The sequence below is a fragment of the Neolamprologus multifasciatus genome, chromosome 14 (assembly GCF_963576455.1).
Source record: "Neolamprologus multifasciatus chromosome 14, fNeoMul1.2, whole genome shotgun sequence".
Classification (NCBI taxonomy): domain Eukaryota; kingdom Metazoa; phylum Chordata; class Actinopteri; order Cichliformes; family Cichlidae; genus Neolamprologus; species Neolamprologus multifasciatus.
The window spans coordinates 38,203,885-38,226,306 of NC_140452.1; the positions used below are offsets into that span (position 1 = coordinate 38,203,885).

General features: G+C 41.3%; 1 protein-coding gene and 1 long non-coding RNA gene across 3 annotated transcripts; one reads left to right on the forward strand and one right to left on the reverse strand.

Annotated features, from left to right (window-relative positions):
- Nucleotides 1–4,240: 4,240 nt before the first annotated feature.
- On the reverse strand, nt 4,241–12,216 carry lhx1a (LIM homeobox 1a). Of its 2 annotated transcripts, none has more exons than XM_085130770.1 (5): nt 11,307–12,216; nt 9,416–9,639; nt 8,531–8,829; nt 6,540–6,705; nt 4,241–5,633 (listed from the first exon to the last, which is right to left on the reverse strand). In XM_085130770.1, exons 1-5 carry the CDS (start codon nt 11,474–11,476, stop codon nt 5,254–5,256), a joined length of 1,239 nt encoding a protein of 412 aa, XP_084986896.1. In that variant the 5' UTR covers nt 11,477–12,216; the 3' UTR covers nt 4,241–5,253. The 2 variants fall into 2 exon arrangements, with proteins under 2 accessions (XP_084986896.1, XP_084986897.1); XM_085130771.1 differs by having other exon boundaries at nt 8,531–8,814; nt 11,307–12,213.
- Nucleotides 12,217–12,328: 112 nt separating this feature from the next.
- On the forward strand, nt 12,329–17,620 carry LOC146504621 (uncharacterized). The gene is made up of 2 exons (XR_014868705.1): nt 12,329–12,535; nt 14,646–17,620. It is a non-coding gene; the product is annotated as an uncharacterized LOC146504621 (long non-coding RNA).
- The last annotated feature ends 4,802 nt before the right edge of the window (nt 17,621–22,422 follow it).

Below are 22,422 nucleotides of genomic sequence, written 5' to 3' on the forward strand. Positions count from 1 at the left end.
GAAGCAGAATAAATCAATATGGTGATCAATTATTATATAATTTTCTAAAAGGAGAGAGAGACCTGTTTAATAGCCCCCATTTAATTGATTTACCCTTAGGTACAGTTGTGGGTGTTAAATTATTCTTTGTTAATTTTTAAAATCATTTTTTATTTGGTTATTTTTTGGTTTGTCTTTCGATTGTATGGAAACATACGCAGTGCCTTTGGGGTTAGGGTTTTGGGGGATGATAGGAGGAGAAAAGCTGCAGAGAGGTCTGTAAGACTTCCTGGTCCCAACTCTGGATAGTCACATTTTGTTCTTTAATAAGTTTGGCCAGATATCCTGAAATAAGAGTCAAAGTCAGCCTGGGCAAAAGTTGACGTAGTTTCTGGAGGAAGGAAACGCTGCATTTTGGATATCCTGGTGTTCTAGACTTCAGGTAGTAACTGACTGCAAAGGATTTTCAGGTTTGGGATATTTTACTCTACTAATGTAAGGTAAACGTGGGGGGTTCGAAAGGTGCCTTTATATAAAGTCCTGTTATTTATATTATCATTGCCATTATCGGGTCTCAATCATTCATATAGGACTAGAGAGCTTTTTATTCTCCTTAATAAATAAAATCATTTAAAAACTGTTTGTTTATTTGGGTTTTCTTTGTTTGATATTAATATACTTTGAAACAAGTGTAAAAATATGCAAACAATCAGAGAATCAGGAAGGACGATCACTAACTGCTAATCATTTTCATTTAAGTTTTAAAAACAATCTTCATATTTAAAATTATTTTAGATTGCCCAAATGTTTTTGGCCTTATAAAAAGGAGGAATTATTTTTGAATTAAAACTGACGAGTGTGATGAAGAGAAACAAAATCTTAAAATGTAACTGTGTTGTTGTCCAAATACTTATGAACTTAACTGTAAGTAGTAACAATAAAACGGTCATTCTTGTCAGTATAATGTATCCATATGTTTTTATATTTGTGAGGCGGTAATTTCAATTTATCAATAACTACCTTTATATTAACCTATATCATGGTGATACACAGTGCAGTAATAATTTGGATTGTAGATTATGATGGCTTGTAGTGTGAGTTTGTTTATTTGTGAGGTCTCGTTCAATACTTTCGCCTCATGTCATGTCTTATAAATGTGTTATAAATCTTCTATTTATTGTTCACACTGTTTAAATTCTATACTTTGGTGCGGATGAATATATACTCATCACTATCTGTAAGTAAGGTGCCTCAAAGCAGGACCAGAATATTTAGAAAAACAAAAGTGACATTTTCAGGCCATACATAATTCAGCACTTCTAAGGTAACATTTATAGCAGAATGATTAAAAATGCTAAATTTAAATATTAGGAAGAACCTTCTCTTTGTTCACTGATAAAGTGGGGGATATAGGTGTGCATGAGTGTTTTAAAGCAACAATAAAATATTTATGAAGCAACTTTTTTCACACGGAACCAAACAAAATGTTGCCAATAAAAATTAGGACCATATGAGTTTTTAGTTCACGTCTTTGATTTCCTGGTCAGCCGTGTGCTGAAAATCAACATTTTCCTGAGATGGCTCTCTCTTCTTTTTCTTCTCAGCCACTGATAACGTCTAAAATGACTCGTAATTGCTAAAAGGTCTGATAATTCTTATTCCCAACAATTCTTTTAACCAATCAGTTTCTGCGGAGCATCTTTTCTCTTATTCTGAAAACAGATAAAAGGCACTAGGTGTTTAATGCAGGAAAAGATAAAAATGGGTTGGGGTACAGGTTAACTCCCTCCTGATTTATACCTCTTTGTAAAATAGGTGTTTGTAGACTATGCTGCCCAACATTACTAAAACAGTAGAAAAAAAATGGTCTGACTTAAACACATCCTTCTGTCTTTGATAAGAGGAGGAAGTGTAAAGACCAGTGAGGTGGCAAAACAAACAGCTCATCAGCAGAGGTCAGCTTATCAGATTTTGCTACACGACTGTGTATCACCCACTGGCTGAGTACTGAGCCAGGGAAATGAGGCTCAGCGATCAAGCAACCCGCTCCATTGATTAACAGCGTTTTCTCATTTCTGGCCAAGGAGCTGGCTTCCCCCAACATGTGTCATTTGTTTGAGAAGAAACGAGGCCCGGTGCCATGTGTTTGTGTGCTTATGCTACATTCGCTCCAAGGAGAGGATACACTTCCAGCTGAGCCACTCTACATTTAAAACTAGCAGCCAAATGCTTCTCATATGGAGAGTGCACCCCCACCCCCCCTCCAAAAAAAACAAAAAACAAAAAAACCCTCAGAGAATCTCAGTGTTTGTCTGCTGGGCCAGATCCCCTGTTGTACTCTAAAGTGAACCATTTTGTACCCCCATGCCATCCTTTAAGTATTAAAGCCCCCCAGCACACACACACACACACAGTCACTACTGTCACCCACCTCCTTCCCATCATCCTCTCTCATCACACACATGCACAAAAAGTGCACTTATTTTGGCTCCCAGTGGGTGTGTAGGCTATTCAAATGTCCTGACTCAGAGATTTAAAATGTCATTTAAAACCCATTCACTGCTGTTAAGGCTTATTTTATTTTTCCAGTATTAGCCTACAAGGTCAGTTTGCACCAACAGCTGATGAGCGATCAATAGGAGATTTGAATTTAAAGAGCTGTGGCCCTGGGGGCGGTCAGTCGCCGGTGCGTGGAGCTACTACGGTGGGTGGGTGGACTGGGGGGAGGGGGAGTTCTAAGCGCAGGGGCTCAACAGAGACCTATATCCTTCCACACACCCTTTACCTCCACCTCCCCAAGCTTGGTTAACTCTCAAGACCATGATTAATTCATGGTGGATTACAGTCTGGAGGCAGGGAGGAAAACTGGGATTGCATACAGTCCTAACTGCACAGGCTGGGGTTAGGGAGATAAAGGTTTCCCCAGATTCACACCACAATCCCACCGCCTGACTCGCTTCCGTACGAGTATGAAAATTTTTCCATTTTTCCTGCAAAAACATCACGCCTCGGTGTTTGGGCTTCTTGATTATTACTGCAGCTATGTTCGCCGAAATAAGTTGGGAGATGTCCTTCCCAGCCGCCAGACTGCACTGAAAGAACAGAAACCTACAGGGAATAATAATACCGGAGCCCGCTAAGAAAAGCATAACAAACACGAGAGCCACGGCCACAGCAATTTCATCATTGTCCTTCACAGTAGCACAGCTAACTGCTCGTGATTAGCTGACGACCTCGAGTAACTGAATGGAAGAATGTGAGGCCAAAGCAGCTGGAAGGAGAAACCGCATCAGCATGAGGAGTGTATTCACTCCCCCTTGTGTTCGCTGCAGCAAACTGGTCCACTGAATTCCTAAGTTGCTGGGAGAAAAAGTCAAATCAGCAAAAAAGTTTTTTTGTTGTTGTTCTGTTTGTCTAAGAGTTTAGGGGGTGTTGCAACACTGCAACAGGGACGAGAAGAAAACCCTGTGATGACAGGTAAGGATGATCATCACAAACCTACACTGCATCACTCTTCTCATTTAGACTTCTGCTTTTGTTTCTTTCTGTGTCTTTTCATCATTTTCGAGTCCAGTTATTCAGAATTAACCAATCAGCATCAGTGTCTGCAATTAAGGACAATTATTCCACAGTTCAAGAAACTGGACAAAAGCTGTAATGTACCTTCAATACTGTGTGAAACACAATGCACTGTAATGTCCGGTATACTTTAAGATAGCTGCTCCCAAAAAAAAATGACGTATATTTTCTAGTTTATTACAAACACATTTGTCAACATGTGGTATTTATACAGTGAATGGTCTAATATGCACTGGAGGTCACATAAGCTTAGGTTTATTGGAACAATAAAAGACATACCATGAGGGCTTGATATTCAAAGAGATGTAGCAGCTGCTTGCTGCATATTTGATCATCAGTTTTTAATAGTTTGGATTTTTCTTCTTTAAAGACACAAAAATAAAACCTAAGTATATTAACAGTTTTATGAATGTATCGTCAGCAGACTAAAAAAATTAAGAATTCGATTACTCCTTTTAACACTTACATTTTGTCTCAACACGTTCTGCGATGATGGTGCAAAGCACTTTAACAATATTTGTGCTATTTTTTTTTTTATTTGTCAAATGTCTACTTTACTCGTGTTTTTATTTTTTTAAACCTTTTTTTGTAAACAACATCTCGTACAAACTAGCACAGTGAACCACAACCCCAGCAAATGTGTTTTTATCTCCGTACAATATAAATGAAATCAATACAAAAGTTTGGTTGGTTGCTTGGAACATTTTTATATGGATCGAGAGGTTCTAAAACGTGGTTTTCGAGACTTCTGGACTCCTGAATTGAATATATTACGTAAACAGTTGACTGTTCTAAGTCCCATTTAGAACCCCAGTAGAAGATTTTTAGAAGGTAGACTTCATCTCACCATTTCAAGTTCACTTCCATTTTTAATAAAGGGCTTGCAATCCATAGGGAGTCTTTTACTGGTTTGCCTTTTGAAGGCAGCCTTCTTCAGATTTGGTTGAAATTCTGAAACCGAAACAAACAAATAGTCCAGGCAGAGGAGAAAACTGTCATTTCTTCTGGCCTCCAGAAACATATTGTGAAAAAGGTTAAGTGTCAATATGGCAGAGCCTTGAGAGGCAAGAGGTCTGAGGAGCTTCTGAATAAATACAAGGGACGCGTGTAGTTCCTCGCACATAGTCTGAATGCCGCTCAGCCTTCCTACTGTGCCAGGTCAGCACACAACCAACCCTTAGCCCCTTTATTCTCTCTCTGTAAAGCTATTGAAGTCTTTGACAGTAGCTAAGGATGTTTTCATGTTTAGGACATATTACAGGAGATTTTGAAAAGGTTTTTTTTCTTCCTTTTTTTTAAGTGTTAGGGGGACCGGGGGATTGGTCGCTCTGCCGTGCCACTGACCGGAATCAGGAGGGGTAACGAGATGTCTCAGTCCAGTTTTTGGATGCAGGCTGGGTAGGGGTAAGAGTTGAAAGAAGCAATCAAAACACCCGAACGTAATACTGCAGTGTTTCGGGGCATCATTTTTATGCTAAATATGCTCTCCTGTCAAAAAGAACAACAAATGGAAAAATAAATAAATAAATAAATATGAAATCACCAAAAAAAAAAAGGAGAAAAAATCGTTTATGGTACTGCCCTAACCCAGTCATTATCCGTGTCCCTGTTCTGGACTCAGTCCCCCAACACTTCCAGATCTCACGACCCTTCATTACCGAATCTCTGGCCAGCAAAGTCCGCTCCCTCGCAAAGCTACCACACAGTGCCCTCGTTCATTTCTGAGGGCGGGTGAGACAGATGGTTATTGTATCCGCTCCCGTTCAGTGACAGTGAGGTAAAAGGAGGACTAGGGCCGAACACTTCTGACGAGATGCTGTGCAGGGGCCCTGGGATGCCGGGTTCTGGGCTGGGAGAATCCCCCGGGTGGTGGGACATGATATCGGAGAAACGTTGCACCTCAGTGGAGGGATGGTGGCCCGGGAGCGGGTGGTCCATACCTCCAAGGGGGTTGCCTGTGGGGCCTGAGGATGGCACAAAGGGGAGATCAACTGGGGTCTGGGCCTGTGATGATGGTGGCCCCTGAGGGAAAAAGTCATAGTTCCCTGCCGGACCATAGTATTCACTTTGATAATCTGCAGATGCAAGAGAAGTAGAAAAAAAATATCACCATTAGCTCAGACTGAGAACAATGGGTTTGCAGAAGTAATTCCAGGGATGTTGAGGAATTCATTGAATATATATACATAGCTTGATTTGTATTAGAGAAAAAGAGACCTTCGCTGTGCTACATTAGTCACAGAGCACGTTACACTTAAATCAAAACTGCAATTGGGTGGGGAGAACAACGTGGCCACAAAATTAATTAAAATGGGGGCCATTTCATCAGCGATTCTACCTACTGAGACCAATTTTTTCAGCTCAGCAGAATATTATTAGACTTTTTGCTTCAGCAGGAAGGACAAAGGCCCAGACACAAATGGAATTCTCTGAAAATTAACAGATATTTCAAAGCATTTGATGAAATATTGCCGCGTTGGTATGAAATCACTCAGGTGTAAACTAACTTCACTTGAAGTGAATTCCATACTAAGCCATTTCTTAAAGCCTGTGGATGAGATGACCCAAACTAAAACGTGTAAAGCCTCTTTTGTTTGTTTTTGAATACATCCAAAATAACAGTAAGTAGGAAAACTACATCATTTCACTGCTTGTTCATACATTTTATTTTTTAACATTATGCACTCATTTGACATTTAATATTGTGTGAAAACAACGAAGACGGTTAAATGTGGACAGACCCAGTGTGCTCTCTACTCACTGGTCGTCTTTAAAAAGTGGCATAGACCTAAATAATTCCCCGGGAATAGGATAATGGCATATAAGACAAAACATTAAGAAGGAATGACCGGCTAATAGGAAATAACAGATGATGCAAAAAAGATTTTTAACAATTCAATGTTTAGCTAACACATTATCAGTCAGAACCAGGTTGAAATTTAACGTGTCAAAAAAAGAAAGAAAATATTAAGCAAGCATACCTCCATAGTAGGAGAAGGGTCCGTTGGGGATGAGCTCCCCAGGCTCCAACCGGTCACCCAGCGCCCTCATTCGCCTCGGGCTCCGGAAAAACGCGTGCCTCCGGGCGCCCAGTGCGCTCAGCTGCTTCATCCGCCTCTCTTTGGAACGTCGGTTCTGGAACCAGACCTGAACAAACGCAACCACACACACGCGTACGTGTGTATCACATCATGTGGCCCAGAAAACATGCAATAGACTGCTGACGCCATTTCGACTGCACGTCAATATTCTGTGGCGAAAGGCGAGAGGAGAGGCAGAAATGGAGATTATGGAAGGGGGCGGCCGGGGAGGGGTTAGAGCTGCTATTCTATGAATAAATATCTAAACAAACAATGGTTTGCTTGTTTTTCCTGAACATGCAAACAAACGTCGGCATTTAAATGTGTCCTCATTGAAAGGAAAGTGTAATTAGGTATCATGTTTACCTTGGCACCTACTCCGCTCTCTTCTTATTAGAGTCAATAACCGCGCTGTATGCGGCAAGCGTGTTGAGCCAGTGCGTTAAATTCGCAAGGCTCTGCGGCGAAGAGGACTGCGCCCAATTATCGTTTAAGGAGCGACAGTCCCATCTAACCTCCCTAATGATCTTTTAACCCTCCATTTACTCCGACTGAAGGCTGCAGCAGCAGGGGTTTAAAATCTCCAATTAATACTTAATAGGCGGGTTGTTACCAATATATTACCGGACTCTTGGAGGTTATCATTTCCTAATCTATAGGCCGGCTTCCTTTAATTATGCTCTCCCCTTTCCTCGCTCAAGCGCACACACATTAAATAGCACTATCTCCCCGCTTCCACGTTTTCGGTATTACTCTACGTTAAAGCATTTTGCCTTTTTTTTAAACAAACAAGCAAACAAACAAAAATGTATTCCCATAGTTTAAAAAATGACACTACTACTTTGACTACTTTGCAATAAATTTAGGGCTACGTTTGTGTGATTTTGGCGCGTAAATATAATTTATTTAAGACATTTTATTATCAGGTATTTCCAATTCTTGTGTCACACAATAGACTTTGAAAATAAACCATAATTTATAATAATATCAGTTGGGATTATCAATAATAATAATAATAATAATAATAATAATAATAATAATAATAATAATAATAATAACAACAACATACAGTTGGTTGTATGTGTCGTTTGTTGTTTAACTTGGCCTTCTGTTACGCACGCTTGTTGTGAGGATACAATCTGAAGACCCTTGAAACAGATTTGTGCCTTTCCACTTGGCTGAAAATGCTCACAGCGTGGCTAAATGTGGTCGCAAAACGTGATGGCAGCGCTGTGCCAGGACTCCTAGCGCTCCCAGCGCTCCCAGCACCTCGGCGCCAGTTGGCGTCTTTGCCCCGTCGTGTGCGCCAAGAATCAAAAATACCCATATAAATTACCCATTTCCAAATCAACCTCGTCCATCGGCCAATCTTTGGCTTAATGAATTCGATGTGACCGCGCAGTTTGAAGGGAAGAGGCCTCGTTTAAAGAGGGGTGAAGGATATGAGAGGGGAGGCTTGGGGAGGTGGAGCCTCCCTGATGGGATGAGGGCCTGCTCGGTCATTGCTGTCTGGCAGCTTGGCTGGGACATTTTTCCATAAAATATAAGCTGTTACATCACACCTTTTAATGGGTGCGTAACACCCTATAAAACGGGAAAAGGCGCGAGCCCACCTCCTCAACCCCTGGGTGTCCCCTGAATCTATTTCCATAATATTTGAAAGCATCACGTTGCACGATTTAGATGATTTACTACAGAATCGTGTTTAAATCACCGGGGACCACGAAAGTTATGATACTACATCAAGGATTGCATTAGGAGGCCGCATGGACCACACATTTAGAAACACGCATTTGATAAAATAATGATAATAAAGATAATGGCCTATATAGACTTATAGACTGAATTTAGGCTGAAGCAGAGCTCCTGCTTGGGTGCAGCTGTTTCTTTACCTGGATGACCCTCATGTTGAGGCCCGTCTCCTGGGCCAGCTGCTCCCTGATGTGTCTGGTGGGTTTTGGAGTGGCGGCAAACGCTGCTTTCAGTGTCTCCAGCTGCTTGGCCTTGATGGTGGTCCGTGGGCCGCGCCGCTTCCCTCCCAGGTTCTGGTCGTCGTTCTCGTTGTTAACGGTCTCCTTGTCGGACAGCGCGGCTATCTCTGTGTCCTTTAGGACCACGTCATCCTGTAGCTGGTCTTGAGAGTCTGGTGATAAACTCGGGTCGCTGCATGCCGTTACTGCAGAAACGACATCTAAATATTAGAATAATATTCACACAGGAGTGTTATCGCAGTGAAGCGCCAGAGTCTCTAAAAGTGCATTTAACTCGAGGATTATCACCACTGACAAACTGCAAACACACGCTAACACTGCTAACTAGAAGTTATATTTCGGAATTATCGTTTTGCAGTGATGCCGTTTTGTGCTGAATTCGGGCCTTACTTGTAACATGCAGCCATTTGTTTTACAAAATGAAAAATTACCAACAGCAGAATTTATGTGTGCGAAGGAGGCTTAAATATCAAGTAAAGGATGCACAGTCTTAATTAGAAAGGAAGAAGGACAGAAAAAGAAAGCCAAATCTGACATTATGAAAATAAAACAGATTGAGCACAGCTACATATCAGGCCAAAAGAAGCATCATCTGAACTGAAAAGAAAACATTTCGCGCTTTTAAACCATCGTGTGCGCTGTCATGGAAATGAGGAAGCCACTGTAAGTCCATCTTTAAAAATAAATAAACAAATTAATATCTATCTATCTATCATTATTATTATTATTATTTAACTCGCCCTGCGTACACACACTCACAGAACACACTTGCAGGACTCTGCCTACCTGAGAGGAGGTTGGTGTCTTTTACACTGGTGTTGTTTAGGTAATCGTCTTTGCAAACGAATTTGTTCTCGTCTATGATGTAGAGCTCCTCGCCGGTGGAGAGCTGCTTGTTGCACATCATGCAGGTGAAGCAGTTAAGGTGAAACACTTTGCTCCGGGCCCTCCGGACCAGGTCGTTAGGGGAGATGCCCTGCGAGCAACCGCCACACTTGGTGCCGAACCGCCTGCGGGGGATGGAGGTGGTTACTCCTGCTATTAAGGGTATTCTGCATTTTTAATTTATTGTCTATTGTAATGTATTTGCTTTAAAGAGACAATGATCTAAACATTTAGCAAGGAAAAACACCAAAGTGACGGGGCCGACTTATATAACGGACACAAAAATAAACATTCAAAATAAACATCCGGAAGTCACAATTGTGTCTTAAGGATACAAATCATCTATTTCTGTCTTGCTCTCTCTCATATATATCTTTGTATGATATACATATTTTATTATTAATCCATCCTATTAAATATCAACGTAATTTAAGGAATGAAATCGAGTCATAAATATTGTTAAATGTGACATTTTAATTCCATCATTATTTTAACGGATCAAAATAATGAAGATTCATACAGAGATAGTTTTTTTTTAATTTTAGGAGAATTCTATATCACATGCTATAATAATAATAATAATAATAATAATAATAATAATAATAATAATAATAATAATAATAATTTGTGCTATAATTGTACTTTTAATTATTTTTGTAAAAGAAAATGCTGACCAGTAGCTTTGCCTCTTTAAAGAAACAGCAAACAAACAAACGCGAACCTTTGCACAAAAATTTCATCTGTTACATTTTTACCTCTATTTTACATTTTACACGTTTTTTGTGTGTCTTTGCAAACGCGTATTTTAAGCGTCGAGCTTCAGTAAATAAACCAATTTGAGGTGTCTTTAAAAACTAGGTTGGATTTTGGCTCATAAATGATCACCCTGCCATCTACTTCACTGTTAAACAATGTTTGCTGAGTTGCATGCAGTGCTTGTTGACTGCACGTCTGTGATTGCATCGTCTGCGGACCTGATCTTTTCAACTAGTTTACTATTCAAATCCACTTATCACGTCCTCCTCAGCCAGACTGAGCAAACACACCGGGCAGCGGTTTCTCTAGCGCCGGTTTGATGCTCTAAGCTCCCACGACTGCCAACAAGCTGTAAAAAAAAAAACCAACAAAAAAACCCCTTCAAGTGTGATTTCCTCGATTTCCTAACAAACCCTCCCCCTGCTGAGAGTGAGCGCACACGCGTTTAATGTTGCTGCTCCTCTTTTGTTGCTGTTTTTGCATAAGAATCCAAGTTAACAAGCTTCCAATTACTTACTGCTAATCAAAAGACGGGACGGGTCGTTTTATTCGTTTATTTAGAGAATTTAAAAGGGGAATTCTCTTTGTTACCGGATGTTCTGTCATTTTTGTTTGTGTTATCTTTTAGGTTTTCTTCACTTATAATTGAGCAGATTTGAACTGTAACAGCAGTCTGAGCCACGAAGAAATATTTTCCTTTTTTTTGGTGGTCACCTACAATTAATAGACTATATTTTCAAATGGTAAATAACGTGGAAGATACAGGTGTTTCCACTAAATTTGCGGTAGACTGAGGTCGTTTGCAGTTTAACGTAATGTTTGTAGGGTTTCTAACATAGTTTTCTCGTCTCACTGTGTGCCATAACTACCTTTGGTCCTCCTTTTGAAAATATATAAATATCTTTATATAATTTCCTTCATGGTTTGTCCCTGCTTACCTGCTGCGTCTTATTCGTATGCAAAAGAAAAGTAAAAGAGCGAAGGAGTACAAAAACATTACTTTTCAAAGGGTTTCTGCCATCTTCATCGAGCTTACCTAAAGAAATCGTTTTTGCAGTATAGTCTCCCTTCTCGAGAAAAACATTTCTCTGTCAAATTGCATTTGCACTCGCAGCATTGCACGCACTTGACGTGCCAGGCTCTGTCCAGCACGTTGAGCAGAAAGCGGTCCAGGATAGGCCTCTCGCAGCCGGCGCAATGGACCATGGCTTTGGCTGGGCAACAACCCCCCACAAACGAAGCAAACACACAAACCAAATCAACAGCGCAGGCCGAGCATTGACCGAGTATCTGCTCTCTCCCTCCCCGATTCGCCTGGAGCTCCTGGGTCAAACGTGCGCAAGAGAAGCCAGTCGATCAGGTGTCACCACAGATTTCTCCCTGCATGCGTAAAAAGACTCAGCGTCCCAAAAAGCAAAGAACCAGGAAGGGTTGGCGATCGCGTCCTCACTGGAGGAAAAGTCAAAAGGTTGAAAAAAATAAATCAGTCCTTTTATGGATCCGTGGCAAAATTCAACCAAGGTGTTCAGCACAGGAAGCTGCCGATCGGCTCAGGCGAGGAGAGGGGAGCCGGTTTGGTTGTCCCGGTGACGCATCGGCCAAAGAGAAGAGCGTCGTACGGCAGCCAGTGCTGACAGAGGCTTCTAATAAAACGATTTTAGGGCAGAGCTGTCACACAAGAAGACACGCACGCCTAGAAATAATTCAGAGTACTTTAACATGGCATCTTATCCACTGTTCAAAACCCGGCGAGAAACAAAATCACACAGCCAGAAGATGAAAAAAGAGTGTTTCCCTTCCTCTCTGTTGGATGATCCTGGATGTTTGGTTTGTGATAGGATGCTGGGACTCGCCGGTCGCTCCGGTTGTAATCAGTGTGCTGGGATGCCCCTCGGTCTCCAGTACCGTGCGTACGCAAGGATGCGCTCGATCTCTAGTACACTGTCTTGGTCCTAAAGCTCCAACCCAGCCTTATTTCCAGCCTCCTGACGTCAGGCCGCAGCCGGACCAATCAGCGCTGTGCCATGGAAGCAACCATCAAGCCGCCCCATCATAACCCAGCGAGGACTCTGCCTGCTATTTATGCCACACACTCAAGATAGCAATTGTCAAGAATTTCCCTGCAAACTGTCATATGTTAGTGAATGTGTTTGGAGGAAGGAGCCGCGGCGGAGGCGAGCAGCGCGGAGGGAGACACAACGTTTCCGCTGCTGAGCAAAGTGTCTTTTGGCCACGAGGAGACACATGAGGGACAAATCTGAGCAGGTAGAGACTATATAGTGGCGTCTTCTGAATGAAGAGGCTGGTAGCGCATACTGCATGGCGGTGGTTCCCTTGTTCATTGCTGTAAAGTTGTTGATGTGTGATTGCTTTATTATTTAATAGCTGGAGGCTTCGTCATTTTAAAACAGAAAAAAAGTAGCTGTATGTTAAAATCTTAGCTGCCAGCCTTGCAATTGAACGCACCATGCATTAGGTAAATGTTTGATTACGCAGCGGGAAGCCGCACACTGCTGAGATCTTATTAAGCGATGACTGGGTTCAGGAGATGTGACGCTTTTCTGTCCTTAGCAGTAGCACATACACACCAGCCGCTTTCTCTTTGGTGTGACTGAGAGGAAGCATGGAAGTGAAAGACGGAGAGGCTCTAAAGTTGACAGCTTGCTCTCTTCGCCAGTCGGGAGCTCGCGACCCAGACATCACGGACGATTCATTAGGGACGTCCAATCCACTTTAAGTTCACCTTTAGTAAATAACACCACGAGCCTAAAAGCCGGCTGGATTATTAGCCGTCTTTTATGTGTTGTTGATTATTTACAAGCTTGGAGGATTTAACACTTTTTTTTTCTTGCTCAATTAAATTAGCTTTGGGGGAGGGGGGCATGCTCGTTGAATTAATGGATTTCGTCCCACTATCTGGCCAATATTTGCATTTGAAAGTAGTATTGAGTAATTAATCAGAGGCTGTTGTGTGACAATAATTTAATAAATTCATTTGCAGCAAGAAAACGGCGCATTTGTCGTCGCTGTTAAAACAAAATCGTCTTAAAGTAAGTGCGCACTTTAGAGAAGAACAGATGACCCGGGGATACCCATTCATTCTGTAGCAACAGCCCGCCAGCACCTTTTACATATGGGCTGCTTCTCATGTAAAACACCCGCTCATTCACGTCCAGCTGCCTCCCTCCCGGGCCGGCGTCTGGGGAGCGCCCCTTCAACAGGACATGTGTTACTGGCTCGAAGAAAGAGATAAGGCTTGGAAATACGCGCGCGCACACAGCACCTTTTTCACTCGTTTTCTTTTTTGTTTCATTTCCTTTTCCTTTTCCTTTGTTTCGTTTCACCCGTTTCCACACTTGCCTCCTTATTGCGAAGCATCTTTCATGTTCTGTTTCCATCAGGGAGGACAGGGAGAGGCGGAGAGGTCAATAAGCTGCCTGACAACTGAGCGCTCCCTTTTCCAAAATCAACAACGGAAGTATTGCGTGTCCTTTTGGATTATAAAGCCGAGTTCATTCTTCTTCGTCTTTCCCCCACTAAAAACGTCCTGCAAAATCCAACAATAGCCAAAGAAATCTCGCAGTCCCTGCACGCGCTATCACGACACAAACTTGCACCGTGTAAACAACAAAAGTTGTTATTTCCATGTGTTGAAGATGCTTTGATAGCCTGTCAGTAGGGATAATCTCTGCCTGATTTAAAATAAGCCAGAGAGAGAGAAGGAGAGAGAGATTCAGCTCATCTCATGGAGACAGATTAATCCACGAATAGAAGGAAATCAAAACATAGGCTATAGGCTTAAAAATATCTCAACTCCCCTCCGGGCAAAGACACTATTAAATGCAAAAATGGTTTTAACCTTACCACTGTAATCCTGTACTAGCAATAGATTTTTATTCTCACCCATATTTTCATTCTGATGCAGGCACAAGTTGTAAATTGGAATTTGTGGCACAGCCACTGCGCTCAAATCGAAGAAAACAAAACTTCTTCTTCCCTTTTTGACCCTTTTTCTCAGAAGGATTTGCTGACAGCAGGCCTGTTGCCAGAGTGAAAATCAAATAGCCAAATTAATCAGTAATTTAACTTTATTGTTTCTCGCCAAGAAGACTTTTATTTTGCTCACCTTAAATCATTTTAAGTGTAATTCTGATCACCACAGGCCATGCTAGCCATGCTAAGAAAGGGGATGTTCTTGTATCAGGGCCATAAGTGCTGTAAAGCAGCCCAGGAGATTTGGGGTTTATGAAGTGCGGACAAGTGAACTGGTACACTGCGAGATAATTAATCTGAGGTAATGAATGAGGCTGTGAAGATGCATGCAATCATTAATTCTAATCATGACACGTTTATTTGTCTCCCCTCTCTCCTCCAGGCTCAGTTTAGAGACACAATGTCACCACAACAATGTATGAGGGGCACGGCTAGAGGAAGGACTTTGGGGGAAAAAAAAGGATAAATGCAGAAGCTCGAGCAGGTGATTAGATGGATTGTGGGAAAGGGGTAAAATATAAGACAGAGGCACCGGAAGATTCCAGAGTAGCCATGGCTGAGAAAGTCTGGTTATGCTTCCTTACAGCCGGGGGCAGGCTGCCGAGAAGGGGGCAGATTGACGGTGGACTCCGTTAATACCTAGAGAAATGTCACCCCCGACTGGAGCTTTGATCAACTGAGTGTACCGGGGAGGAGCAGGGAGGACGGTTCGATACATTTCGCTGCTCTCTTCTTCTGTGTGCTGGCTCTCTGCAGGATTATTATTATTATTATTATTATTATTATTATTATTATACAAAATAACTTGCAATCAGACGCTGACGTGCATAATTTATAATTAGATGCACTGATACCGTATGAATGCGTTTATTTTATAATAATAATAAAAAAAACTTCATTTCCGTTCAAACTGTCTGTCTTAAGATCATTTGTGTAGTTTTTCATCTTTGGAAAATTGCACTTGAAGTGGAAGTCCACGAGAAATAAGACATTTTTTGCCAAGTAGCTTAAGACAAAAATGTCTGTTAAATAAATGTAATGATAGAGTCCAAGTGAAGTTTTTGTTTTTGTTGAAATAGTAAAACGTGTTTCTGCTATAAAAAAAAGAAGAAGAAGAAAAAAACAGGCAAGGAAACACAAAACAAAATTCCTTCACCAAAACCAGATAATGTATTTTGCTTACAAGCCCACAAACGCATTTTAACAGTGTCCAAAATGCGTGAGAGCCGTTTATTGGTTGCGCAAATTGTTTCAGCGCCCACAACTTTAGCGTCACGTTCAAGAACCGAGTCTGTATGGGAGGAGAAGGGGATGGGCACCTCCCTGTCCTTGTCCTGCCCAGTCTGTCAGTCATTCTTCTGGCATTATCACACACTGCCAGGACCAAAATTCATCCATCCATCCATCCATCCACGCAAACCACCACGCGCTGGTCGTACAGCAGAAAAGGCCCAATGGCTAACATGAAAGAAGAAGCCATGTCTCCCTGCCCCCGCCCTCCCCCACCCCGAAACATATGCCGAGGTTGACTCGATGTGGATTATTGAGATTGAGCCAATAGCGCAACTCTAAGCAAACATTTTTCCAGACTTCTAAACTCCGGCCCGGGCATGTGCTGAGAGAAATCCAATGGGATTTATAGATCATCTCCCTACAGCTGTCCCTTCTCATCTCCGAACCCCACCCTCCCCTCCCCAAACACACACACACACACACACACACACACACACACACACACACACACACACACACACACACACACACACACACACACACACGATTCCACATCCAAACCCATCTACATCCCCTGTTTTTGTGTGTGATCTTAGGAGTCAGTGAACTGGGTCTTGGGAGTCCAGAACAGTAACGCTGTCTGGAACCCGGGTCAGCCAGAAACAAGGCCGCCACCAGAGTCCGGCTCGGTCCTCTAGGGGGCGAATTTAATCCGGGTAAAGAGCGAGTTTACAGTATTGCAGTTATTATTTATATAATTCCAATTTATGGTTGTCAGAATATAACATCCATCATCTACACCTCAGCATCACATCTATTATAGTACAACTGGTTAATTTGCAAATGTTATTTTTTCGTTATTTATTTTTTTCTATTTGTAATTTCCGTTTGACAGACAACAGTCCTGGATAAATAGAACAAGAATTAAAGATTAGCATATTGATTTTTTTTATGTCAGTGTAGTTAGGCAAGATTATAACTAATGTATATGAGAAATACATAAACGCTCGGAATATTCATTTTCTTTAGAAGTGTAATGTTTCTATGCCTCAAGTCATATGTGATCGAATTTTAAAGCCCGCATGAAAAATAACAGTCATGTAATTGTAGAGAAACGGTCTGGAGAAAAAAAAGAAAACGATGACAAGTACTCCTTCCCATGTCTAAACCAGGTGGGTTTAACTTCACCTTCACAGCCAATTAAATACTACTACTACTACTAATAATAATAATAATAACAATAATAATAACAGCCTACAACTGTCTTTTTTCTGAGATGAAAATTCTGCAGTCAGACTCTGTGAGAAATGGTTCTGCATGAAGCCACTGGGAAGCAGGCTCTAAAGCAGTTCCACTAGTTTAGATTAATGGTACTCTGCGCTTATTCTGCAGTCGAGGTGAAAGGGCTGGGATCACTAATGATTATAATATAATGTGTGGCGATAACCACTCCCTTTGAGATATTATCGCCCGCTGGCCAATGCTCAGGGGACGAGCTGCATGGCTGCAGAGCGCCAGATAGCTGCTGCCGCTGTTGCAGCCACGGCAGCAGATTTCTGCGCTCTGAAATACAAAAAAAAAAAAAAAAAAAAAAAAATGCCCGTAAGCATGGAGTGAGGGAGTACCGGATGCTGCTGATAAATCTACATTAAACTATAAAGCATAGCAGAGAGGCTTTCACATGTTGAAATTAAGGTTTTTTCTCTTTCTTTCACGGCTAAAACTCACGTTTTCCTTTAAAACTCACAGATGTAAATAATAAAAACACATTTTTTTAATACCAAACACTTCAACAGCAGGTTTATCCCCAAATCATCAAAGAAGTGGAAAACAATAAATGCCATGAATGAGTTTTGAAGAGTGATTTCATTTTTTTAATGATGTATTTTTCTTTAACGACCAAACTTTTTCTTTCTCAGTTGCTGCAAGTGACAACGGGCTCACGTGATTTATGCCCTATGGCGGATGACGCAATTTGAACTTTGACAGATCAGAAACAAACGCAGAATTGTCTTTAAATGGAATTCTGAGAAAAATCCTAGGACTAAACAAAAATTTCGCTCATTTAAAAGTAAATGCGATTGCTGTTTTGCTACTTTTGCGTAGCCTGTATGTCGGTGATGACACAGAAGTTAAAATTCCGTGGTCTCCTTTATTATAGTAATTATTTTTACAGGGAAAAAACTATAGCTTGTATCCACAGGCCTGAATAGAAGGTGCAAATGCAGGAGAAATGTAGGAAAATCCCTGCTGTTTTCCCACCAAATCGTCTTCATCGAAAAGGATATACACACCCATATTGAGGAATAACAGTCGGGTATTTTTGTACCTTTAAATTTACCCCTCAGTGAAAAAAAAAAATCAAAATCAAACAGGAATCAAGCGGCTCCTGTTTATTCTTTAATATGGAGGCGTACAAATTTCCAAATCCGATTGGACTTTAAATCCCTGCATAATTATCGACATTCACTGATCGATAACAAACAGCTCAGCCCTCAACAACGTCCATGTAATAAAAAAAATGGGCTGTTCGAGAGGCATGGGGAGGAGAAGGAGGAATAAGAAGTGCAGTGAGTGATGCTTCTGTGTTGGACGCACGGCGGTCAGTCACGCGCTATCCATTTTCATTGGAGCTTTTGTGTACGCCAAAACCAGAGGCGCGCATAAGGTAAAGCTTGCTTCAAAGCCGCGGCTTTATTTTTATATCCAATAGATCAGCAGGCAGACAAAGCTTTATTTTCGCCAGGAGAGAGATATTTTACCTCCGCCTTACGGTTTTATGTTGGAGAGGTGTCAGCCGCTGGAAATGGATGGCTAATGCATAGGCAAAGCGCCGTTCGGCTCGGCATGCTACATGTCAGAAGGGGGGCTGCAGGGAAGGGCAGCAGGGATTTAGGGCCCCTGGGGGCCCAGCACGGGGGACTAAGCACAGAGGTGGTAGTAGCATCTGCCATCCACTTATGCTGCAGTTCCTAACATAGCTCAACACAGAAGCAGAAGTTAAAGACACACTTATAAATGACTTACTCCAGAAATTCACCATCATGATAAAATCAGACAGCACGAGGCATTTAAGTGCAAAATAAACCAATAAATGAGAGACGCTTCTCAGAATGCAAATGTGCAGATCTGCACATTAAATATTGAATCTATATGCAATTTGTCTGAAAGTCATTGCAATTACGGATTCAAATTAAATGAATGTGGTTAGACAAAGTACATCCAGGTTCCATTTTGAATTTTTCTCTTCCATCAAAAACTCGTGTTGACATCACTGAAGAAAAGCCCAATCGCAGATCAGCAGAGAGACACGTTCTCTTAGATTTTTGCACGAGTTTGCCGGCGAGGGCCTTTCCTCAGCGATCCAGGGCTGGTCCTTGTCTTCCTGGGGGCAAAGCCTTCCACACACACCCTCCTCACTACTGTACAATCAGAGCTCACACGACACAGTAAAATTAGCAGCATGAGAAATCTGATGCGAATTCTTGGACTTTTTAATAAAATCCACAGCTGGTCCCAGACCTTATGTTGCTCTAAGCAAACATCCCCACAGACACCCACTCACCTATTCAAACTAAACCATTTTTTCTCTATAGTATTGTGGGTAAAACACATTTTAAATACATTTGTTTATTTAATTATTATTTCAAATTACTTTAATGGCTCACACCGAAGAGGACATGTATGCCGTTAAATGCACTAAATTAAATGTACATTGCCAAAGATTAGATAATTTATTTAACTGCAAGCACAAATAATACGAAGAATACATGATTTATTAAAGTAAACATTTATTTAAGGAGAATTTATTGCATGATATTGCTATCTATTTTTGTTTTTCTGAGATATTTTTATAGATGAAAGAAAAAGCTTAAAGTATTGAAATGCTTTTAAATTACTTAAAAAATAAAAGCACATTCATAGATTATAAAGTTCTCTTTTGTGTATTACTAATCAGGACACATCGCACACATCAGGATGACATCCTCCACACACATTTGGAAAATGTCCCCAAAATCTCCCAAAGTGCAAAATAGAAACACAAAAGCAGTTTCCAGATCATAATTGTTTATTTTAACCGATTGTATCAAAAATCAGTTATTCATTAAAAAGTCTATTCAAGACCTTCGTATTAGTTTTGTTTTGCAGGGAAGTCAAAGCATCCTGTGATAGATCAAATATTACTTCATGAAAATCAACATTTCTATGTAGTTTCTAAATGCAAATAGTTAAATTATAATACAAGACGGGGGTCTTGTATTATAATTTAACTATAAAAAAAACAACAACAACAGCAAAAAGACCAAAACAAAACCCACAAACAAACAAACAAAAACCCACCAAAATAAAATAAAAAAGAAACCCATGCAGGACTTTAGCCTGCTGTTAAAATCATATGCACTGTGCAGTCCCTGCCATGAATGCAGAATTGCAGCTATATGCTGCAAAGAGTTAACGAGATTTACAATGCTGCTCAAAACACAGAGCTTCCCTGTCATATTTCGCCCTCATGCTAAATAGAAATCTTAAGAAGTAATTGGAATTTACTGCATACCTGAATAACTGCATATAAATAAGCACACATTTCATGGAGGGGGGGGGGGCTTGATGACACTGTTTGGTCGCATTAAAACTGCTGCATACATTATAATACATAGCAAATAATCTTATTTTGCTGCAGCCTTTGCTACATGCTTGGGGTTCTGTCCAAATTACCAAGGATTCAAACAAGCGTTTTCAATTTATTAAACTTATATGGGCAACATTTCATTTTAATAGGACAATTTATTCTGGGAAATTTCTGGGAAAGGATTATCAGGGGTTGGTGGAAACCACGGCAGTGTGTAAATCTGACAACGTTCGTCTCATTTAAAAGCAGGCGGGCTTCGTTTTACTTGGGCCTGTTTTCACTGGACGCAGTAAGATCCAAGTGCCTTGAACAGGCCTCTACCCCACCCCACCCTCCCCGCTCCCTCCATCCTGTCTTCTTGCAGCCGAAAGGCAAAACTAGCTCGTTGACTTTGGCCATGTCTCCCAGACAAATTCCTTAATTCAAACCACCTTTATGAGTCTGCATGCGCTCACTGAATTTGGTGGAAGACGACACAAATCCTCCGGATGGGATTGGCAGTCATGCCCCCGGTCTCTCGGCCTGACACGCTCGGGATGTAAAGTGGCCGACTATGGTGTGACCCCCCCCCACCCCCGCCCCCCACCCCCGGTCGAGAGGGCTCAGCGGATTTGGAGATAATGACATTGCCGCCTCTATTAAGATTCACATTAACCATTTCAACACACGACCCTATTTCCCTCTGTCCTAGCCCTGTGTCAAAAAGCCTTGCTGTCTTACCAGGCGTGCGGTAAAATTCAGAGCTGACCAAACAGTCTGCATTTGCACATCTTTAATTCTAGGAAAGACAAAGGAGAGGCTGTCTACATGCAAAGAATATACCTATCCTTATTGTTTAAAGCAAAGCGCCTTGATATTCATGAAGCAAACTATTTGGCTGTAAATAGATCTCCCTATACAGGTACGTCACATTTTCTACACTTAAATGTAGGTTCGTGGATATGACTTGTCTCTTTTGTTACCACACTGAAATACATCTCTTTCTTTCTGTCTTTCTGTCACACATACACACACAAACCCATAGTTGCCTTCCCTGCTAGTTCCCAGAGCTGTGACTGTGGGAGGAAGGCCAAATTGTTTGTCTCTCCCTGTGTCAGAGCTCTGCAGCAGAGACCATGAGAACAACTGGTCCCTGTCTGGCTTCTGGCTGATGGCTCCATCAGGTTAAAGCAATAGGAGGTCTGATGCTGGATCAGCTTGAAGCTGTATGAGTGTATAAGTGACTGCTGGTATATGCTTTCCAAGTGTCGGAGTGTAATCTTTGCAGGAGCGATACAGCGTACGACTAAGATAGCCGCTTAAAGGGCAGCTTGAGAAGCAATTGTTGGGACATAAAGTACTAAACCACGATATCTCTGAAGCTAAAGTAAAGAAACTCCCCAACACCTTAAACAAAATCATGCAGTAAATATGTTTTTATATTTGAAAAATAAGAACCCGCTAAATATCAAGATGGCTTCTACAAACTGGTGTTTTTGTGAAGGATGTCACATCAGACGCTGTTAGCACAGCACTGAGAAACTGCTGTTTAGATAATGACAGAGAGACAGAAAGAGAGTTCTTTAAGTCTGCTTTGAGCTTTTTATTTTTACAAGAATGAAATCTTTATTTTTTAAGTCAAACATGGTAATCTCACATGTTCTACTTAAGTCTCGAGTCGTCAAGGCGAAATCCAAAGGCAACAGCTAGTCTCTCAGTACAAAAACATGTGCCAACTACAATAATGTACAGACTGTTTACTGGGAGGGGGGGCTGCGTATTAGGCATAGCTCATTATTTGTGTCTGCAGGTTAGGTACACCTATTTTACATGAAAACCACATAAATACCCAAATTTGGCCAAACTGACTGAAAAACAGCTCATACATATTTGAAAACTTGTCGCTGAGGCGCACATACACACATCCACATATTCAGAGTGCTATAATGTTCTGTACCTGCCTTTATACACTGCTTTTCTAGTCTTACAGGCCACTCAAAGCGCTACAGATTGCAAGTCAGTGAGCACAAGGTTCAAGTCGCATTTTAACCACACATTCAAACAGTGCTTTATTCTGTACACTTCAAACTCTTTATCTACCTCATATCCATGGCCGTATTTGAGTACTGAGCTGTTTTTTCACACAGTAGTATGAAAAAACAGCAGTAGTATCAGGATTGACAACCTCACCATGCTGCCAAGAATCACAGTCGCAGTATTTCTTCGGATGTGTTGCCGTTTCTAAAATATCAAACCCACCATGTAACACTCTGTTAGACTACAAACATGTTGTCCTGATTACAGGATAAATCGACCC

Coding starts and splice junctions, on each gene's coding strand:
- lhx1a (XM_085130770.1), bottom strand. CDS start 11,476: ATGGTCCATTGCGCCGGCTGCGAGAGGCCTATCCTGGACCGCTTTCTG. Junction 9,640..11,306: donor TGCAAAAACGATTTCTTTAG/GTAAGCTCGATG, acceptor CATCCCCCGCAG/GCGGTTCGGCACCAAGTGTG. Junction 5,634..6,539: donor ACCCTTCTCCTACTATGGAG/GTATGCTTGCTT, acceptor TTGCATCTGCAG/ATTATCAAAGTGAATACTAT.